This window comes from Magnolia sinica, chromosome 13, assembly GCF_029962835.1.
Source record: "Magnolia sinica isolate HGM2019 chromosome 13, MsV1, whole genome shotgun sequence".
Lineage (NCBI taxonomy): Eukaryota > Viridiplantae > Streptophyta > Magnoliopsida > Magnoliales > Magnoliaceae > Magnolia > Magnolia sinica.
In genome coordinates, this window is record NC_080585.1 from 11,978,446 (window position 1) to 11,998,090 (window position 19,645).

Sequence of the window (19,645 nt, forward strand, 5' to 3'; positions counted from 1 at the left end):
CACGAGCGTCAGCGCTCGCCTTCGCACGCTAGCCAATCCGCTTCCGAAAGGAAGGCAGGGGTATTTTGTCCTCAAATGCCCCGGCTCCATTGCTACCACGGGATCTACGCAATTGGTCGGATCACACAGCATAGTCATCGAAAGGATCTCGGACGACTCGCCAAATCACGAAAGCCAAGATGTTTCCCAAAATGGATTTCTGCATAACCGACCGTGCGTCCAACGTCTAAGTTGGGAAGGTTAGTTTTGGACTCAAGTTGCGTGTACAGTGGTCAATTTCTCGCAGATTATTTTCGATTTTTTGTCGATTTCGTTTCGCCTCTATCGCGAATCAGGACCAGCGCATCACCGTGGGCCATATCTTGAAATGTTGCTATTATCTGAACCGTCCATATCCCTTTTTACTATCATAAACAATCTAATATCCCACGACCATGCTTCAGAAATGATCATCTCCTTTTATTTTTAGACTTGAATGCGATCCATCAAACTCTCCCTTTCACGGCTCTAAATTCATCTATGGACAGTGATAGATGATATTCATGTATATCACAGAGCCCACAACATGGGCGGTTCCGATCATTGGAACACTGAGCATATGGGCCAGTAGCGTCGATACACGGACTTGACCCTGAGTCGCGACTGAGGGAAAACAAACCTACTTTTCAGGCGCGCTTTTTCTCCTTTTGATTATTCTGTTTTCAGTCGTCTCTAGGGTTTTAGCCGTTTGCTCGGGGTTTTTAGACGATCGGAGGTGTAGAAGAAAGACAGCCCAAAGAAAACATAGACAAGATAAGAAGATAATTACGAAAAGCCCAGGTCATTCCTCTCTCTCTCTCTCTCTCTCTCTCTCTCCCTTCTTCCGGCGACCAGAAAGGCCTTCGAGCGCCACCGGCGACCACCTTCGCAGGTATTTATTTATTTATTATTTATTTTTTCTGTTCAGAGCGGTGACAGAAAAGGGTTTGCCCCTTTTCGATTGGAAGAGAAGAAGAAGAGAAGGATACGGTGTCCTTCGCCATTGTAAAAAATAGTGCATACCTACTGTTTGTGGGGCCCACCTTGATTTTTCTAGGCCATCCAATCCGTCTATTTTTAATCCCCCGTTTTTCTATCCTCGGGCCCCAAAAATAGGCGGATTTCAGAATCAGCCGGGACACGCAACAATCTGGACAGTTTTAATGGTGGTTGTACCCGTCATAACAATTCCTTGTGGTGTGGTCCACCTGACTATTGAAATGATCTGATTTTGCTGCATCCGCAATCTTCCTGGTTAGTTGAACCATTTGACTGGATTAGATGGCATATTCAGTTCACAGCAGGCCCCGCAAATAATCACTCCTTTTTAAGGGCGAGCGTCCCCATCCCAACTGTTGCTTGTGGTGTGGCCCACTTGATCGTTGGAATGGCTTGTTTATTGGAACATTACGTTTAAACATTTTTTTACTACTACTTGGCTAGTATTTCATGTTCAAAGATTTATATTCAGTAGTTTCTCTTCATGAAAGACATTTGAAATGGTGGGCCCACTTTTCTGGCCCTCTAGACTTTATCAAGATGAGTTTAACACAATGGCCCATCTTATATCAAGCTCTTTTATGTGATTTGAAGATTTTGTTCGTTTTTGCTGCTCTAAGCTCAATGTGTTGTGAATGTCCACTATCTAAGCTGTTAACCATTTATGGGTTATCCAAACACAGGCAACTTTTTACCTGTAAACACTAAACACTTTACATCTTAAAGCCAAACAAGATAGCGGTAAACAATTTATGCCTGAAAGAGTTTCATGCATAAACTGTTTACATGCTATTCTATTTGGCTTTTCAGTGTTAAAGTGTTTACAGTTAAATCATTTTGTGTTTGGCTAACTTGCGAACAGTGTTTCAAATAGCATTTGTAGCATAGCGGTAGTGTATGCTGAGTAGCATAGCTAAATAGCGTAAATGCTACAGGGGTTGTAGCTAGGGCTGTCAACGGGCCAGGTCTGGGGTAGGTCTTGGCCCGAATTTTGAACTGTTTTGGGCTGGGCCGTCAGGCCAGGCCTATGCAAAATTCTGATTTTTTTGGGCCCGAGCCTGGCCCATTGACACCCCTAGTCGTAGTTGTATGCTACAACTACATAGCGTGTAGCGTTTGTAGCATACACTACAGTGTATTTTTTTATTTATTTTTGAAGAGTGACAAGGACATTTATAATGCATGGGCATTTTCACATTGGGCTTGTGGGATGCAGGGGCATACTCGGGGTGGGTGGCCCGTGTGAGGCAGAACCCATGTGACGTGGGGCACACGAGGGGGTTCAGTTGAGGTCCTAACCCATGGGATGTGGGGCTTGGGCTATAAGATAAATGGATTAATTTGCCATGCTCTATCAGTTTGAGCTTTTAGAGCAAGTGGTTAATTGTCTTGAGTCAAATTGGTGTCAAAGCGAGAGGTCTTGTATTTGAGACTCCTTACCGGGGGTGATTAATGTAAAGGCATTTTCACAAGGATGTGGGGCCTATGAGGGGGGTGGGCTTGAGTAGGGGGGGTGGGCTATGAGATAAAGGGATTAATATGCCATGCTCTATCAGTTTGAGCTTTTAGAGCAAGTGGTTAATTGTCTTGCATCATTGTTTTTGTCTCAGATATTGACTCTCTTGGAAGAAACTCTTTTTTTTTTTTTGGGGGGGGGGGGGGGGAGGACCAAGCAGGCACAGGGGGAGAGAGAGAAACTCATATTCACCAAGCAGGCACTGACAGGAGGATATGGGAGCTCAAAGCTAATGGCAGATTCTCCGCTTGTTTGTTCTATTATAAATCTTTATCTGAGCCTAGTTCATCTTCCATTTGGTAGCAGTTTGGTCTAGAAGGGCACCCTACAGGCCAGTACATTCTCTTGGACAACACGTTTAAATAAAATATCAGGGGTGATGTGTTTCCCAGCCGATGTTTGATGTGTTTCGAGGCAGAGAAAACCTGTTCCCCACCTCATAATTCACTGTTCTTTAGCTAGACATATCTGATCATCAATTTTCTTTAAGGTTTGCGATTGCTGTGGGCATGCAAGATTCTGTAGCAGCCCTCTTAGCAGTGTGGTAGATCAGTGCGTGGGGTCTAGTCAGACAGCTTTTGGTTGGCAAAGCGACTCTATCGATTGGTGCCTATGGTTTGGGAGACCTGTTATCTTTTTGTCAAGCTTGATTAAAAAATATGCTCTAAAATGTTCTATGATAAAGCAGACAATGAACTTCCAAGATTCTGTGGCAGCCCTCTTAGCTGTGTGGTAGATCAATGTGTGGGGTCTAGTTAGACAGCTTTTGGTTGGCAAAGCGACTGTATGGATTGGTGCCTATGGTTTGGGAGACCTGTTATCTTTTTGTCAAGCTTGATTAAAAAATATGCTCTAAAATGTTCTATGATAAAGCAACCAATGAACTTGCAAGATTCTGTGGCAGCCCTCTTAGCAGTGTGGTAGATCAATGTGTGGGGTCGAGTCAGACAGCTTTTGGTTGGCAAAGCGACTCTATGGATTGGTGCCTATGGTTGGAAGAAACAGCAGGACATTGAGAGGGGAAGCTAGTTCATTGTCTGCTTTATCATAAACATTTTAGAGCATATTTTTTAATCAAGCTTGACAAAAAGCTAACAGGCCTCCCAAACCATTGGTTGTGGTCAAATTGAGCTGAATGTATTAGATGCGGATGCAGTCCAGCGAAACCTGAGGAATTATGGTGTATACTCCCTGAAGGTTGTTCTAGGCTCAATTTCGGTAGTAGTTCTGTGAGAAACCTAGTGTTGGCCGGGGTTGGAGGTTTATTAGTCAAGGATTATCATGGAGAAATTGTGATGAAATTTTCAGGTCTTTTGGCAGTTTGTGATTTAATATGCCGAAGCACCCGCTCATCTATAAGGGGTCAGATTAGCTGTCGCTCAATTTCAATTATCATTGAAGGGCATTTGAGGAATGCAATTGATGGATTAAATCTGGCTGCTGTCCTTTGGGCATTGCTAATCTCATTATGGGAGCTTCAGATATGTTTCCTCCATTTTGGTATCTTTTTCCCATGTGCATCATTCTGCTACCTCAAAGGCAGATAGATTAGAAAAGGAGGGTGTCAAATAGAGATCAGTTTGTAATAGTGGATATGGGATATGGTGTTCCTGTTTAGTTCTTGTGTTTTTGTTGTATTTGTTATTTCTATTTCTTTGGGCTTGTTTTTGGTCCTCATGATGGCTTTGAGCAGCTGTTGTATCCATTCCTTTTCTTTATCTTCTTTGAAACATTGTATTCATAGAAAAATCAAGGCAATGGATGTTCTCATTAGAAAACACTTCCTACTCCAATAGTGGTGTTAAGTGCACGTACTGTGTTGCTACACTTCCAACAATTATTAAGGTTGTGGTGCTGAGCAAAGCCAAGGGGTTAAAAAAGAGTTACCAAATATGGTTCGAAGAGTATAGATAGTACTGTGTAGAGTGATTTAAATACTGATAGTATTGGCTGATAAAAAATTCAAGTTAACTAATGTTCTAATTAGAAAACATTTCATACTCCAGTAATGTTCTTAAGTGTACATTCTGCATTTCTAGACTTACAACATATTAATTGTTAAGCTTGTTGGGCTGAGAAAAACCAAAAGGTTAAAAAATAGTTCCAGAATATGGTTCAAAGTATATAGATAATACTGTCTAGTGATTTAGATATTAACACAATCGGCCGATATTGGCTGATACTATTGATATCTCATGTGGCTGATGTGATATACATGGGAAGTTGTTAAATTCCTCTGCATCGCACAACATATCGCAATGTATTTCCCATGTATTGCAATATTTTGCCAAAAACCCTTCATAAAAATTTTCCTATATTGTTGATATATATGGCGACATTGCAGTATGTATTGATGATATGTTGTGATACATTCCCTTATCCAAAATAAAAAGAAAAAGAAAAAGAAAAAGAAAAGAAAAGCAAAAGACCCCTGAAAAATCCGTTTTCCCCCAAATTTGTTTTGGGGAATCTATTTCCATACTCGTATCGTATTCGTATGATTTATGAATTATATGAACTCATTTTGGATATAATTGCATCACTTTTGTCAGACAACATAGTTTAGGATCCTATACGATAAAAACTTATTGTGCATACTTGTTTTGTGATCTTTTGAGTGCTAAGTGTGTAATCATGTCTCTTTCAACAAATTTTTTTGTTATAATAAACGCGACAAAACTTTTATCGAAAGAGCGCCAGGAAGGCACAAAAGCCAATATGCCTCTTTCGACATATCTTGAAGTTTTATTGAAAAATTCCATTATTTCCTAATGTTTCCTTCAAAAAATGATACAATCCTAGATACATGCAATATCAATATATTTATGTATTGAAAGGGTTGGATATGTGCACTGATAGTGATATTTAAGTCTGTTACTGTCTTCACTTGCCATTTCAATTGCATGCTCAAACAACTCTCTTGCTTGTTCCAACTTTGTTTCTCCATGCCTTTTAACCTATTTTGGAGAGGTAACCCCAGTGTTGTGATGTGCGATCGCATATGCGCATATCCATATGCGATTGTGCAATTGCATATGCGCATAGGCATATGCTATCGCACATGATCGCATATGCAATTCGACAACATTGGGTAACCCAAATATCCTTGACATATGAGTATTTAAAGATCTTTATGCCTCTTCCATATACCTTAAATGCAAGTGTTGATATAATTATGCCTCAAATTTGCAACTTAGGTGGAATTTGTAGGATTTTCACCAAACATCGCCTTCTTTATGACACAACTTTGGTAGGAATCGAGAGAACATAAGGGCCCAATTGGATGCACTTGTGTAACAAGGGGCTTTTGCATAAGAGGGTTTCAAGCCTGCCTTATGCCAAGGCCGCTAATCGATTAGGATATTGATCCCGAAAGCCAAGGGACCATATGTAAGGCCACCACCTAACCCAAGTCTATAAAAGCAGCAAAGAACAAAAGAGCTTTGGGCCCTTGCCAAACTAAACACAACAATCTCTTTCCTGCTTAATGTTGTCTATCAATCTTTCATCCCACGTGGACGCTTATCTTAGCATAACATTAGAGCTGTACACAAGTCGAGTTAGCTCGATTGGCTTGCTTGACTCGACTTGGAAAAGCTCAACTCGCGTCGGCTTGAAACTAAATTCGGACTGAGTCGAGATGGTTTTTGGAGCTTGAAAAAATTTCGAGCTTGCCCAAGATTGGCTCGAACCCCGACTTGAATTGACTCAGATCGAATTGGCTTGGTGACTCAGTCATTTTGATCTTGATGATGCTCGCTGAGTGTTTGATGAAATGCCTCAACGAAATGTTGTTTCTTGGACTGTCCTTATATTAGGGTATTCTTCAAATGGGTATTTGAGGGAAGATTGAAGAAATAAATCCAAAAAAAAAAACTTTACATTATAGGACTACACTCATATCTTGATCTTATTATTGCTCATTGAGTGTTTGATGAAATGCATGCAAAGCGCTCTTATTGATTTGCATTCGAGGTGAGGGAGTTGAAGATGCAATTTGTGTTTGAGAAAATGTCGCACAGGCTCGAACTCGGCTCGAGCTGGCCCGAGCTACTGACCGAACCAAGCCGAGCTGGCCAGTTAGGCTTGAGGACCGAGCCGAGCTGAGTTCAAGCTGGGGTTGGCTGCTGGCTGAGCCGAGCCGAGTTGTGCCAAGCTAGACTCGGTTCGACTCATGTACAACTCTACATAGCATAGCCTAGCTTAGTCTCACCACTTCTGTCCAACACTATACTGCAACAAATCCAGATTGATTAGCGTAGCTTAGTTTAGTCTCTCCACTTTTGTCTAGCGCATCACCGCAGTAAGTCGGATTTAGTTTAGTTAAATATCCATGACCCCATCTTTGGATCCCCAAATGGGTATTATGCAATGCCCAGGCCAAAGGTTGGTACATTACCACTCATGTTTTGAGTTTGTAAATCTGGGTCCCATGGTACAATGATCCAAACTGCTGGTATTATGGGCCTCATATGGATTGCTCATGGACCAAAATTGCAACTGTTCACATTCAATCATAAGAGGGCCAAATGTTCTATGGCTAGGCTCTTTCCACCCAGGGCTTTTTAAGTGCATCGATCATTTAGAACGACACCCGTCATGTCAGTTTTTTGGATCATTGAACAATGGGCATCACTTGTACAAAGTCAAAACCTGTACATACTGGACAAGCTCTTAGCAGTTGGTCAGCGTGAAAAATGAGTGCTGATTGTTTTGTTGCACTTCCAGCTGTTCTCAACTCGTCAAATTTCTTGTTCCTTCAATTTCATTTTTTTAATGTTTTTTTTCCTGATCCATCCCAATGCATTCTGTTGAAATATTGATAATCAATATATGGATTCTATGCTTCTTTTGGTAATTAACTGTAGAAAGCTCATCTGGTTACTCTAGAAAATGCCTTGCAAACTCAATAATGTATAGTTCTCACATTGAACCCTCTGGCACATGTAGGAAATTTGTGTACTGCTTGCTCTAAGAGGGTACAATGCATGCTCATAGTGGATCCATGATGTGTTCCATGCATCAATCGATTTGGACGAGGAGTTCTTCCTTTCATCCGAAGATTTCCAGTAATGGTGAATTCCCTCACCAGTTAAAGCTCAATTATGCCAAATGTAAGGCTGCTCATCTTGAGGGGAGCTTGGTGACAGGAAGGCCACCCTCCTCCGTATCCGTCCCTGCACCTGACATTGGTAGGAAGCCTAATTCGATTTGTATTTTATTCCATGTCAGGGTTTATTTGCTATGCACTCATTTTATTCGAGTGGCGTGTTACTTAAATTCGTTTTACTGTCTTTGATTAGTTACAGAGTTTTAGGATCACGATGGATTTCTTTGACATGCATTTGATGACTGTTAGAACAACTGTGATCTTGATTTGGCAATACTGTGCTGAATTATTCCCATCAAATTCTTTGAGGCTGGTAGAGTTCAGTGTGACTTACCGTACACCATTTTCCTTTGGATGAAAATTTTCTTTCCCATTTTTATGGTCCAAAGAAAATCTGGTGCTCATTCTTTTGTTGGTGTGCCAATTTGAAACTCCACACTATATTATATAAATGGCTTGAAGAAGCATTCTATTGACCTGACCTCACACCCTTTTTTAGTTGGTTTGTGTTAGATGAAAATGTATTGCTATCGTTAAAAAAATAATAATAAATAAATAAATAATGAAAACGTATCGCTGTTTGTAACTCCATGCTATGTCACCAAGCTCCAAGTCTCTATTGTGGCCTTTACCAGGTTTCTTATATTTGTTTTAAAAATCTAATATGGATATTGCATTTCAAAGGAAAATAAAAAATTTGGCATGGATTTTATTCAACGTCTCTCTTTGTTTGCTAAGGCATCATTTTGTGAATCACATGGTTTATTTCTCGAAGTTGCTTTGTTGAAATGTTTGACCAGATTTAAAGAGCAATCAGTTTAAATTTTTATTGGCCTTAATTTGTCATAGAATTTTAGGGTGATGATTTTTTCTTTAAAATTTATTTTTATGTATGCATTTGATGAGTTCTATAACTATGATGTTTCTTTATTTGGGGATACTGTGTTGAGACCTTCTTATCAAGTTCTTTGATGCTGGCAGATTTTTTTTCCCCAAAGGATAATGGAATATAATAAACAAAGCAAAACTAACGGATGATGAGGGATCCATGATAAAAAAAAAGGATGATGTGGAATTGTCCTAGATACAAGGTGGAAGGATCAACCCAAAGACCCCTTACAGAAACCCGCTGGATATCTGTAGATTCATTTGATGCCAAAGCCCATTTGATGACCATGCGTTTTGCTTTGTGGAAGACCACTTCAGAAGAACATGGTGTATGCCTGAAAATCCAGCAATTGCTCATTCCATACATCCCAAAAAACTGCCATCAAAGTTATCCACCAAATAATCATTATTTTCCTACGCCCCTTTCTTCTTCCGTGCCAGGCCATCAAAAGATTCCCCATTCAGTGCGGATCACCCTATTCATTTCAAACATTCTCAGGAATCTCAACCAGATATATTGTACAAATTGCCAATGCAATAAAACAGATGATTCACTTTTTCTTCATCCCTTAGGCACATCATATGCATCCATTCAACATGATTGTACCTCTCTTCCTAATGTTATGGTGGCAGATTTTGATGTGATTTATTGGACTATTTGCTCTAGGATGAATATTTCTTTCCTATTTTTATGTCTGTAGAAAGTCTGCACCGACTTCTTCTGTTTTAGTGTCATATTGAAGCTCCATGCTATGTTACCAAAGGCTTTGAAGGAGCATCCTATTGACCTGACTTTGTATTGTTTTTGAGTTGGTTTGTGTTTAAACTGAAAGAAGTATTACTATTTGTATACCCTATGCTACATTTTACCCAGACATAATTTTAAGCAAACAGCTGTGCCCATGACGTGCCATGACTTGCCAACATATACCCAGCTTCTGCTGATCTCCATGACTGCCAGTAAATTGATATTGGTTTATCACTTGTTTCCAACGTATGTACATGCTATACCGTGTTATACCCTGTTTGTGCACCAATTATGGTATTTGCTTCATCTGGCCTTTGCAATCGAGGCAGCACAAGTGCGGAAAGGCTAGATCGAGTATTTTCTTGTTTTTATTTGCGGTTGGAATAACTAATTATGGGCAGTTTTGGTAATTTTACATTATTTAAGGCTAGTTAATTGCGTACCTATATGAAATCAAACTATAGACTACTCGCAGTTCAGCTGTTAATTTCAAGGTGTCCCGTATCGGTATCGGTTGGCGTAACGGTGACCTCCAAAACCGATACGGATACGGGGGCGTAACGGTGATACGGGGGCGTAACGGCCCGTAACGGTGCAAAAATTTTTTTTTGTCAAAAAAATATGAAAAAATATGGATTAAATCCGGAATATTCTAAGCATTCCAAATATGCATTCATTTATAAATTGGAACATGTTTATGGTGGTGTAACGGTCCACTCTTTGGTGAGAAGTTGTATCGGACTATCTGATGAATTTATGAACCAGATAACCTGAATTTGACTACAAAATTCATATATTTAATTTTCTAACTATCTACTATCAATGATAGATATATTAGAATGAATGTAATATGAAAATATCTTACATTTAGGTGTTTGCAATTATTTTTGAGGGCCAAAATTCATGCGTAAATAGAAAAAAATATATAAAAAAATATAAAATGGAACCCCAAATATGTAAAATGCACATTAACATGTTCTACTATGATTAACACATCATATGACATCATTAAAACAACAAAAGAATCATTAAAAATGATTTTTCGAATTTTCAAAAAAAGGGCCGAAATAAATGCGTAAATATAAAAAATATAAAAAAAATATAAAATGGCACCCCAAATATGTACAATGCACATTAACATGTTCTACTATGATTAACACATCATATGACATCATTAAAACAGCAAAAGAATCGTTAAAAAATGATTTTCGAATTTTCAAAAAAAGGGTAGAAATAAATGCGTAAATAGAAAAAAATATAAAAAAATATAAAATGACACCCCAAATATGTAAAATGCACATTAACATGTTCTACTATGATTAACACATCATATGATGTCATTAAAACAGCAAAAGAATCATTAAAAAATGATTTTTCGAATTTTCAAAAAAAGGGCCAAAATAAATGCGTAAATAGAAAAAAATATAAAAAATATATAAAATGGCACCCCAAATCTGTAAAATGCACATTAACATGTTCTACTATGATTAACACATCATATGATGTCATTAAAACAGCAAAAGAATCATTAAAAAATGATTTTTCGAATTTTCAAAAAAGGGCCAAAATAAATGCGTAAATAGAAAAAATATTAAAAAATATAAAATGGCACCCCAAATCTGTAAAATGCACATTAACATGTTCTACTATGATTAACACATCATATGATGTCATTAAAACAGCAAAAGAATCATTAAAAATGATTTTTCGAATTTTCAAAAAAGGGCCAAAATAAATGCGTAAATAGAAAAAAATATTAAAAAAATATAAAATGGCACCCCAAATCTGTAAAATGCACATTAACATGTTCTACTATGATTAACACATCAAATGGCATGATTAAAACAGCAAAACAACCATTAAAATTTGATTTTTCGAATTTTAAAAAAAGGGGCCAAAATTCATGCGTAAATAGAAAAAATTATTAAAAAATTATTAAATGGCACCCCAAATCTGTAAAATGTACATTAACATGTTCTACTATGATTAACACATCATATGACATGATTAAAACAGCAAAACATATTAAAAAAAGTATAAATACCTATTTTTGACGAATTTCTGAAAAATGGCCCACCGAGCTTTGATTCAAAAAAATCTATGATATAATGTGTTTTCATCTCAAATACCTAGCTAAGGTTGGTCGAAATTAGTAGTAGAAGGAGTGAAAAACAGTTTGGAAGCAAAAGGTTTCAAAAAAACAGCAAAAAATGAGCTAGAAATGAAAAAAAAAAAAGTTACCGTTACGGCCCGTATCGGCCGATACGGGTACAAAAAATCGTATCGGCCGATACGGCCCCGAAACGGGTAACGGTTCGCACCGTTACCGTTACGTATCGGCCGATACGGCCGATACGTAACCGATTCGGCACACCCTGGTTAATTTCCAAAGAGGCTAGGGATGCACACAAGAGGTGTGATGTTGCTTTAAAAAACCTATTCCAGCATCCCCGATTCCACATTTAGAGGGTGAGGAGTCTCATTTGGCTGATGCTTCTACATCATCATTAGAGCCTTGTCCCAACCATAGTTAACATAACTCCGTTTTGAACTCTATATGTATATTTTTTATAAAAAAATCTCATATTATTGATTTAATGTTTTGAAACTGATACTAAGGAAGATAGGCACACAAAAAAGATAAAAAGAAAAAAAAAAAGCAAAAAAGAAAAGGGCAAACTGAATTAAACACTTTTTTTTTTTTTCCTTTCAAGAAACATGTTTGATTAAAACTTCACTACCAATTGATATAATTGAGTAGAAGGTGAACAATTTAGTAGAGATGGATCACTTGATATGGGGATCACTTAAAACATGGGTTGGCGGTTCTTTCAAGTCGTACCCAACTTATCTAAGTCGTCTTGAACTTAGTTGGGAATGATATGGTTGGTACCATGAATTGCCCGCATGTACCCTTGACTTGGGGCGATTTCAAGTCAATTTACCCTCCGCTCATGTGAGTTCCAACTCCCAACTTGGGTCTAGATGAGCTGCCGAGTAAAAAAAAAGATATGCTTGAAAAAGAAGGATTTAAGAGAGGCAAATAATGATATCAACCCACTACTCAATTACCTATATACAATATTTTCCATTCATCTAGAAATTCCGATAATTTTTATCAATTTTATTATTTTCTTATTTTTTTTTATTTATGGATAATAAACACACCCACAGATGTGCATATATAGCCGTCCCCCCCCCCCCCCACTCTCTCTCCATTTTATTGAGTTTGAACCCTATTAATCTCGAATTTTTCATCCTCCAAAGTTTTGGCACTTTTGTTTCTGTGACCACATTTTTTGCCGAATTTTTAATGATTGATACTGAATTAAACATGAACATTTTCTGTACCTTGGTTTTTTGCTGCATGGCATTTTGCTGACTATGCTTCAAACTAATTGGGGTTGGCTACATAATTAATATGGGAATACTCGGAAGTCATCATTTCAAGCCTAATGGTTTATGGGCATGGACAGATTTCATATAATTGCTGAAGATGCTGGAATGAGTACAGCAGCTGATCTTAAAACTCCCTTTTTAAAATTTTTTACGCTTGTCGACAAACTGTTAGTTGCACTCAGATGCCTCAGGCCTCTTAATTCTTCCATGCAAATGTACAGGCTTTGACGCACTTAGGTTTGTTGTTCTTTCATTCAAGCATGTAGTATTTCTTGCTTTATTGTTCTACCGTCTAATTGTTTAGTTAAAGCCACCAATCAAAAGAAAAAAAAAAAGAGTTCAATCAGACCATATTTTACAGTAGACTTTTGCATATTTTGGGTTTAGCGTCTTAATTGTGGCCTTTTTACATTTTATTTGCCTAGAAGGAAAAGTAAAACTACAAGTAATTGTTGAGATGCTTGTAGTTACCAAGAGATAACTGTATAGGACTTATCCACATCCGGCTCCTCGTGCATGGAATTGCGTGTTTTGTTACTTAGGTAATGCAAGCGGTATGAAAGACTATGGTCTTGAGGAAGTGGATCCTGAACTGTATGCTATAATGGACAAGGAAAAGCAACGGCAATTCAATTGCCTAGAACTCATTGCTTCAGAGAATTTTACATCTCGTGCCGTCATGGAAGCAGTTGGTTCTTGCCTCACAAACAAGTATTCTGAAGGACTGCCGGGGAAAAGGTTAATATTGGTCCGGATTTGATATTTTTCTCATGCTGATTTCTCATACTGGAATGCAGCTAATCATTTCTTTTGCATTTGGCTCAGGTACTATGGTGGCAATGAGTTTATTGATCAGATAGAGATTCTGTGTCAGAAAAGGGCTTTGTCAGCATTCAACCTTGATGAGAACAAGTGGGGAGTCAATGTTCAACCATTATCTGGCTCGCCAGCCAATTTTGAGGTTTACACTGCACTTCTTAAACCGCATGATCGAATAATGGTAAGTTCGACATCCTCGTTTGTTTCTTTAGTCATGATTTCACGAACAATTTTTCCTTTGTTTTTCTTATCGTACTTTTGCAGAATATGGGAAACCATCTTATATTTACTTGTGATTTAGGGTCTGGACTTACCTCATGGTGGGCACTTATCTCATGGGTTTATGACTCCTAAGAGACGGGTGTCAGGCACATCAATTTATTTTGAGTCTATGCCTTATAGGCTTGATGAATCTACAGGTAGCACATTCCTTTCTTTTCCCCCGAGCTTGTTACATATAAATTCAGAGATCTATTTACATAGCATGGTGTTGTTGATGATGTAATTTTATTTACTGTATTTGCAAACAGGTCTAGTCGATTATGAAATGCTTGAGAAAACAGCTAACCTGTTTCGTCCGAAGCTCATAATTGCTGGTGCTAGTGCATATCCTCGGGATTTTGATTATCCACGTATGAGGAAGGTAAGGATCTTATATGACTGTACACGTGCAATCGTAGTACGTAAATTCCTTATATTTCGGCTCTAACTATTTTATTTAAAATATTTTGAAAGATTGCAGATGCTGTTGGTGCTTTCCTTATGATGGATATGGCACACATAAGTGGGCTTGTTGCTGCTTCTGTGGTTGGCAATCCTTTTGAGTATTGTGATGTCGTCACTACAACAACACACAAGGTATGCATCTGGTGCCATTTTTCTGAGTTATGATATGCTAGAATTGCCACATGGGACCATACATGCAAAATCAGTCTTGCATATGGCTTGATGCAAAAGTGGTGTTGTGTTTCTCATCTTATGACTTGATACATCGCCTGGGTAGCTAGATTGTCATGTTTTTACTCTTTACATGTTTCGAGAGTTTGTATTATGTGGAGATTTGAATTTCTGGGCTGTAGTAGAAGTCATTGTCAGTTTGATAACTTGTTCATGGAGGTTGTTTGCAGTGAGCTTCCAAGGTTGAATGAAAGGCTGGTTTTGCATATTGAAGCATCGGGGAAAGGAAAAGGAAAATTAATAATAATAATAAACAACAACACTGCAATTTGAGCTGCTGGTTTGTGCAGGGTTTTCATGTGATCACTTGGTTGTGCTCATATGATTCATGCGTGAGAGATGTTTCTCTTTAGGCACTTGCAGAGGGATGTTTGATATGAAACATTAATAAAATATTATGTTTATTCAATACTTTTGCTAATAATCAATCTTTGGACACCTCACCCAACCAGTGATTGAATCAGATCAGGAGGTTAGCTCCACTCCTTCACAAAGTCGTGAAGTCATTGGACCAAATCAAACCTAAACCCAATTTTGATCCAAAGCTGCCAAGGTATTCCGTAACGGTAGCTGTGGCCCTAACGGCCACAGCAGCTACCGGTACGATACGGGCCATAACGGCCATTCCAGCTCCTTTTTTTTTTTTCTTTTTTTCTTTTTAACCTATTTCTGTAATGGGCGTTACGACCCTGTTAGTTCATAATGCATGATGGTTACCACTGTTGCTGTTACATAATGGCTGTTACGTAACCATCTTGAAAACTACCAAAGCTTCAAATGCAATACAATAAAGGGGGGTGGGACTGGGTTACGGGCTTAGCCATTTGTTAAAGCAAAGGTGTGCAATCCTAGTGCATATCTTAATGTTATGTGAGTGCTAATATTGTGATATCCTAAAAAATATTATGATAGGACATTATCAGGGACTCAGGGTGGTAACATTATGAATTATGTGAGTGCATAATATTACTAGTGCAGTCTTTCAATGTGCATGCGCGTGTTGCTATATTTCCTCTCTCTTACACCCCCTTGCTTGTTCATATTTACTTTATTATTGTTGTTGTTGTTGTTGTTGTTTTATCCAAACGGAGAATTTTTGCCCACAGACGTAACCCAAAGAATATTGAATCCTATTGAGTAGAGACTGTACATATGTATGGGTGGAGAAGGTGCCCGACATCTTCATTCTTTGTAATTGAGGCCCTTGCTCCGAATCTTTATTTTTGCTGAATTTAGCCATTAATTTTGCCGGACTGTTCCGAAAATCAAAATAAACATTTTAAATCAATTATTTTCACTATAAAAATTTGAAATAACTCTGATTCAGTGCCTAGTATTCCATGATAACAGCCAATTACAATATATATTTCTAAATAATCACTTTTCGGTCTTATTTTGAAATAACTCTTGAGTTCCACGTGCCCCATATACTATGGTAACGGCCAACCACAAATAATTATTTTCAATTATTTTTCACTGCGTTTGTGTGCATGTGTTTTTTGTGCGTGCATGTGCATGTGTGCAAGGCAGATTTGGTACCTTATGGCATTTTCATGCCTGTGTGTGTGTGCATGAGAAAACTTGGTGCTCATGGCATTTTCATGCTCATATGTCATTTCTGCACACATGGAGTACATAGATGAGAACAAAAATAGTAATTAGATCTGTGGCCCAAAACAATGTTGGATGGTTCTAAGTTCTAACCAAAATTAACAACGGAAATTTTGTTAGGGGCCAACCATTAGTGGAGCAAGCAGTATTCATGGTTCAGATCAGCATACATATGTGATGCACGTGGTACACAATCTGGAGGCACACAAATGTTGTGCCTCTATAGGATGTGGATCTGCACAATTACACATGCGGGCGCATGTGCATATGCTTGTGTGCATAGGTAAATAGGGAAAATACATGCACATGCACATGTGTTAGTTCATTTATCTTTTTAAGGATGCAATATCCCGTTTGTCCACCGACTGCCCACTGCTACACCGAATCAACAGCAAAAAGAACAGTGGTGACTGTGGTGGCTAATGGTTGAAGTTCTTTTTACATCTCAGTTTGTCATCTATAGTTCATTCCTCTTTTGTGAGAATGTTTCTTTCAGATATTTTGTCCATCTATTTCCTGGTAAGTCAAGAACTTGTATTGCAGACCTTACGTGGGCCCCGAGGAGGCATGATTTTCTTCAAGAAGGATCCTATTTTAGGAGTTGATCTAGAAACTGCCATTAACAACGCTGTATTCCCCGGTTTGCAGGTAAGTAGGATTAATCACCTTTGCCATGTGAAGTTGGTTTTGAGTGATATCTGGCTGCATGTCCTAATGTCGGACTCTGTGACTCGGGTCAACCGGATCCTATTTAACCTTGTCTTTGCAGGGTGGTCCTCACAACCACACAATTGCAGGGCTCGCCGTGTGTTTAAAGCTTGTTCAGTCCCCTGAGTACAAAGATTATCAGGGTCAGGTATGCCTACCGTCTTTTATGAGTTGAAGAAACATTGTGTCGATCCCAGCCATCCAATTCTTAATGTGCTGTCTGTGCCAAGTTTTTCCATAATGGTAATGGTGGCTGTAATCGCCACTGCCCTTACCATTATGTTACGGGCCATAGTGTCCGTTATGCAACCCCCCCTCCCCCCCAAAAAAAAAAACTGTTCCAGACCCATTATGGGCCTTTTTTAATATATTATTTTGTAACGGCTGTTACAGCTGTTTCAGCCGTTACGTAGCCATTTTGGCATACCATGGTCTGCGCTGCTGTGTGAACTTTATGGGGATGTTATGCAATATGTTTACTGGTGGTTCCTGCAGGTGGTAGCTAATTGTAAAGCGCTCGCGGCCCGTTTAGTTGAACTGGGATACAAGTTGGTTTCTGGCGGTAGTGACAATCACCTCATTTTAGTTGATCTAAGGCCACTGGTAAGCTGTTGATTTCTTATTGCCTTGCTTAGCTTTGACATGCAGGGTCCTGATGGCTTAGTTACACGAGCCTTCTAACTAGGTGTCACTCCTGCCTTGAATCACCCTTTACTATGAGCTACATCAATCACATGCAGTTTTTTATAATGGAATTCTAAGGCTGAGACATGCAGAAATCTCTCTCTTTTTCAATGGCTGAGATATGCCATCTGGCAAGTACTCACGCTTGGTGATTGGGCTAGGTCATGAATAGAAACTCAGTGAGTCTGGAACCATCAGACCAATGGACTCAGTCCAGTGCAGTTTTTGTGTTAATGCATTGGTTCCTGACATATTCTGAACTTGGGTCCCCAAATTAGTTGTGTTTCTACCATTTTTGAGCAGATTTCTGTTTTTACTGGAATTCAAGGACTTGAACATGGGGCCCAATTTGTACAGTGCCAAGACCCAGTCAATGGCAAATTTTTATACATTTGGAAAGTCAGTGATTAGAGCATCTTTTGCTCATATTTTCATGCATTCATGGAGTTGCTAGTTGGTTAAGCTCCCATCCATGGCCCAATTAATGTAGAGACTAGGCACACTGATCACGAAGTTGGAAAGTATGGTAATTTTATATACATGCATGCATGCATCCATGGACACCTACATGCATGAACATGTGTGCATGCTTGTGCGCACGCATTATTCTCCTTATGTTTGTCTTGATACTCATCAACTGCTCACTGAAGGGTATTGATGGGGCGCGGGCCGAGAAAATCCTGGACATGAGTTCTATCACTCTCAACAAGAATTCAGTGCCAGGTAAGAGTGTTGTTTTATTTCCCCCCTTTTTTGGGTGTTTTGCAAAGCTCACTCGCACCATACATGCTATCACATTTGCAGACCTCTGTGTTGTGTGGGACACTGCAGCCTTGCATTGGATGGGGTCCACCGCATCATGCTCTTGACCAAAAGTTGGATGGTCCACTCATCCAGTATGCCATGTGCACTGGATGGTTGGCATTTTAAAACCGTTGTTTTCATATGCATGTGGCCAGTCCAATGGGTTGAATGGCGTATTTTAAAGCCAAATCGTATCCAAATGGTTCCATCTATGGTTTAAAAATCGGTTTTGGCATATTGTATTCTTCACCACCTATACATGTAACGGGCTATTTTTGGGCCAGTATGGGCCAATGCAGCCATATCATCCACAGATGATACTGGTATTTATCAGGTGATACACACCATTTTTTGATGGTACATTAAACCTTGGTTCCACCTGATGCATGGCTTGGATTTCCACACTGGTGTGTGTGTGTAGCTGCATTTGGAGATAACCCACATGGGCTTTTATGTCAAATCTCAAATTTTGAGTTCTTCCTCCTTTGTGTCACTGTTCCATGTTTAAAAGGTGATAAAAGTGCGCTAGTGCCGGGTGGCATCCGCATTGGGACACCTGCTATGACCACCCGAGGATTCAAGGAGGCCAATTTTGTAGCAGTTGCAGACTTCATTCACGAGGGCGTGCAGATTGCTCTGGAAGCCAAGGCTTCTGTCAGCGGGACAAAGCTTAAAGATTTCATGGACTTAGTAGAATCTTCCAATTTCCCACTGAAGGTGCGCATTTCGGATCTGAAAAGGAGAGTTGAAGTTCTAACCAACCAATTTCCATTGCCTGGAGTATAGATGATTGCTGCTTTATTTTACTAGCAGTGTTGTTGCAATATAGGTGAAGTAACATAGGGACTTCTATTTCATCTCATATATAATATTTAATATGCAAATAAAAAACCATATTTTCCATAATTAAAATATCATTGGATGCAGTAATACTCTCTCATTTTTCGTGCTGTAAATGTAAAACAAGATGCATTTCTTGTGGCATGTTTAGTTGCCACTTAGAAAAGGGGAAAAAGGTACTATGGGGTCGAAGGTTGAGCTCTGTGGGCCCCGCTGTGATGTGTGTACATCTTAGCTGTGCATTTGGTGTGCACTCCAGTTTATCGGATATCCCAAAAATCTGCTGCATCTAAATGCCAGGTGGGCCAAATCATTGGGAGTTGTGTGAAATCATGCCTGAAACATCTAAAATCACTTGGTGGGGCCTACCTGAGTTTTGGAATGGCCTGAAATTTTGTGGGACCACTTGTCCAAGTGGGAGAGGCCCAATGAATCGTTCGGATGTCTAAACCATATCTCGGAAGGCCCATAAACAACCAGGAAGGTTTTAATGGCGGGAGGCCACTCTTACTATTCCCTGGTGGTGTGGCCCGCGGCCGACCTA

The 19,645-nt window shown here is 39.1% G+C and overlaps 1 protein-coding gene and 1 long non-coding RNA gene across 4 annotated transcripts; both read left to right on the forward strand.

Moving 5' to 3' along the window:
- Positions 1-142: 142 nt before the first annotated feature.
- LOC131222820 (serine hydroxymethyltransferase 3, chloroplastic) lies at positions 143-19,191 on the forward strand. Of its 3 annotated transcripts, XM_058218024.1 has the most exons (13): positions 143-239; positions 706-910; positions 7,484-7,727; positions 13,220-13,416; positions 13,504-13,678; positions 13,799-13,916; positions 14,028-14,140; positions 14,233-14,355; positions 16,609-16,713; positions 16,835-16,921; positions 17,269-17,376; positions 18,108-18,180; positions 18,773-19,191. In XM_058218024.1, the coding sequence occupies exons 3-13, from the start codon at positions 7,518-7,520 to the stop codon at positions 19,045-19,047; spliced, it is 1,584 nt and encodes a 527-aa protein (XP_058074007.1). In that variant the 5' UTR covers positions 143-239; positions 706-910; positions 7,484-7,517; the 3' UTR covers positions 19,048-19,191. The 3 variants fall into 3 exon arrangements, with proteins under 3 accessions (XP_058074007.1, XP_058074006.1, XP_058074008.1); XM_058218023.1 differs by lacking the exon at positions 143-239 and having other exon boundaries at positions 496-910; XM_058218025.1 differs by lacking the exon at positions 143-239 and having other exon boundaries at positions 496-819.
- Positions 7,737-11,846, forward strand: LOC131222821 (uncharacterized). The gene is made up of 2 exons (XR_009160193.1): positions 7,737-9,775; positions 11,672-11,846. It is a non-coding gene; the product is annotated as an uncharacterized LOC131222821 (long non-coding RNA).
- Positions 19,192-19,645: the final 454 nt, after the last annotated feature.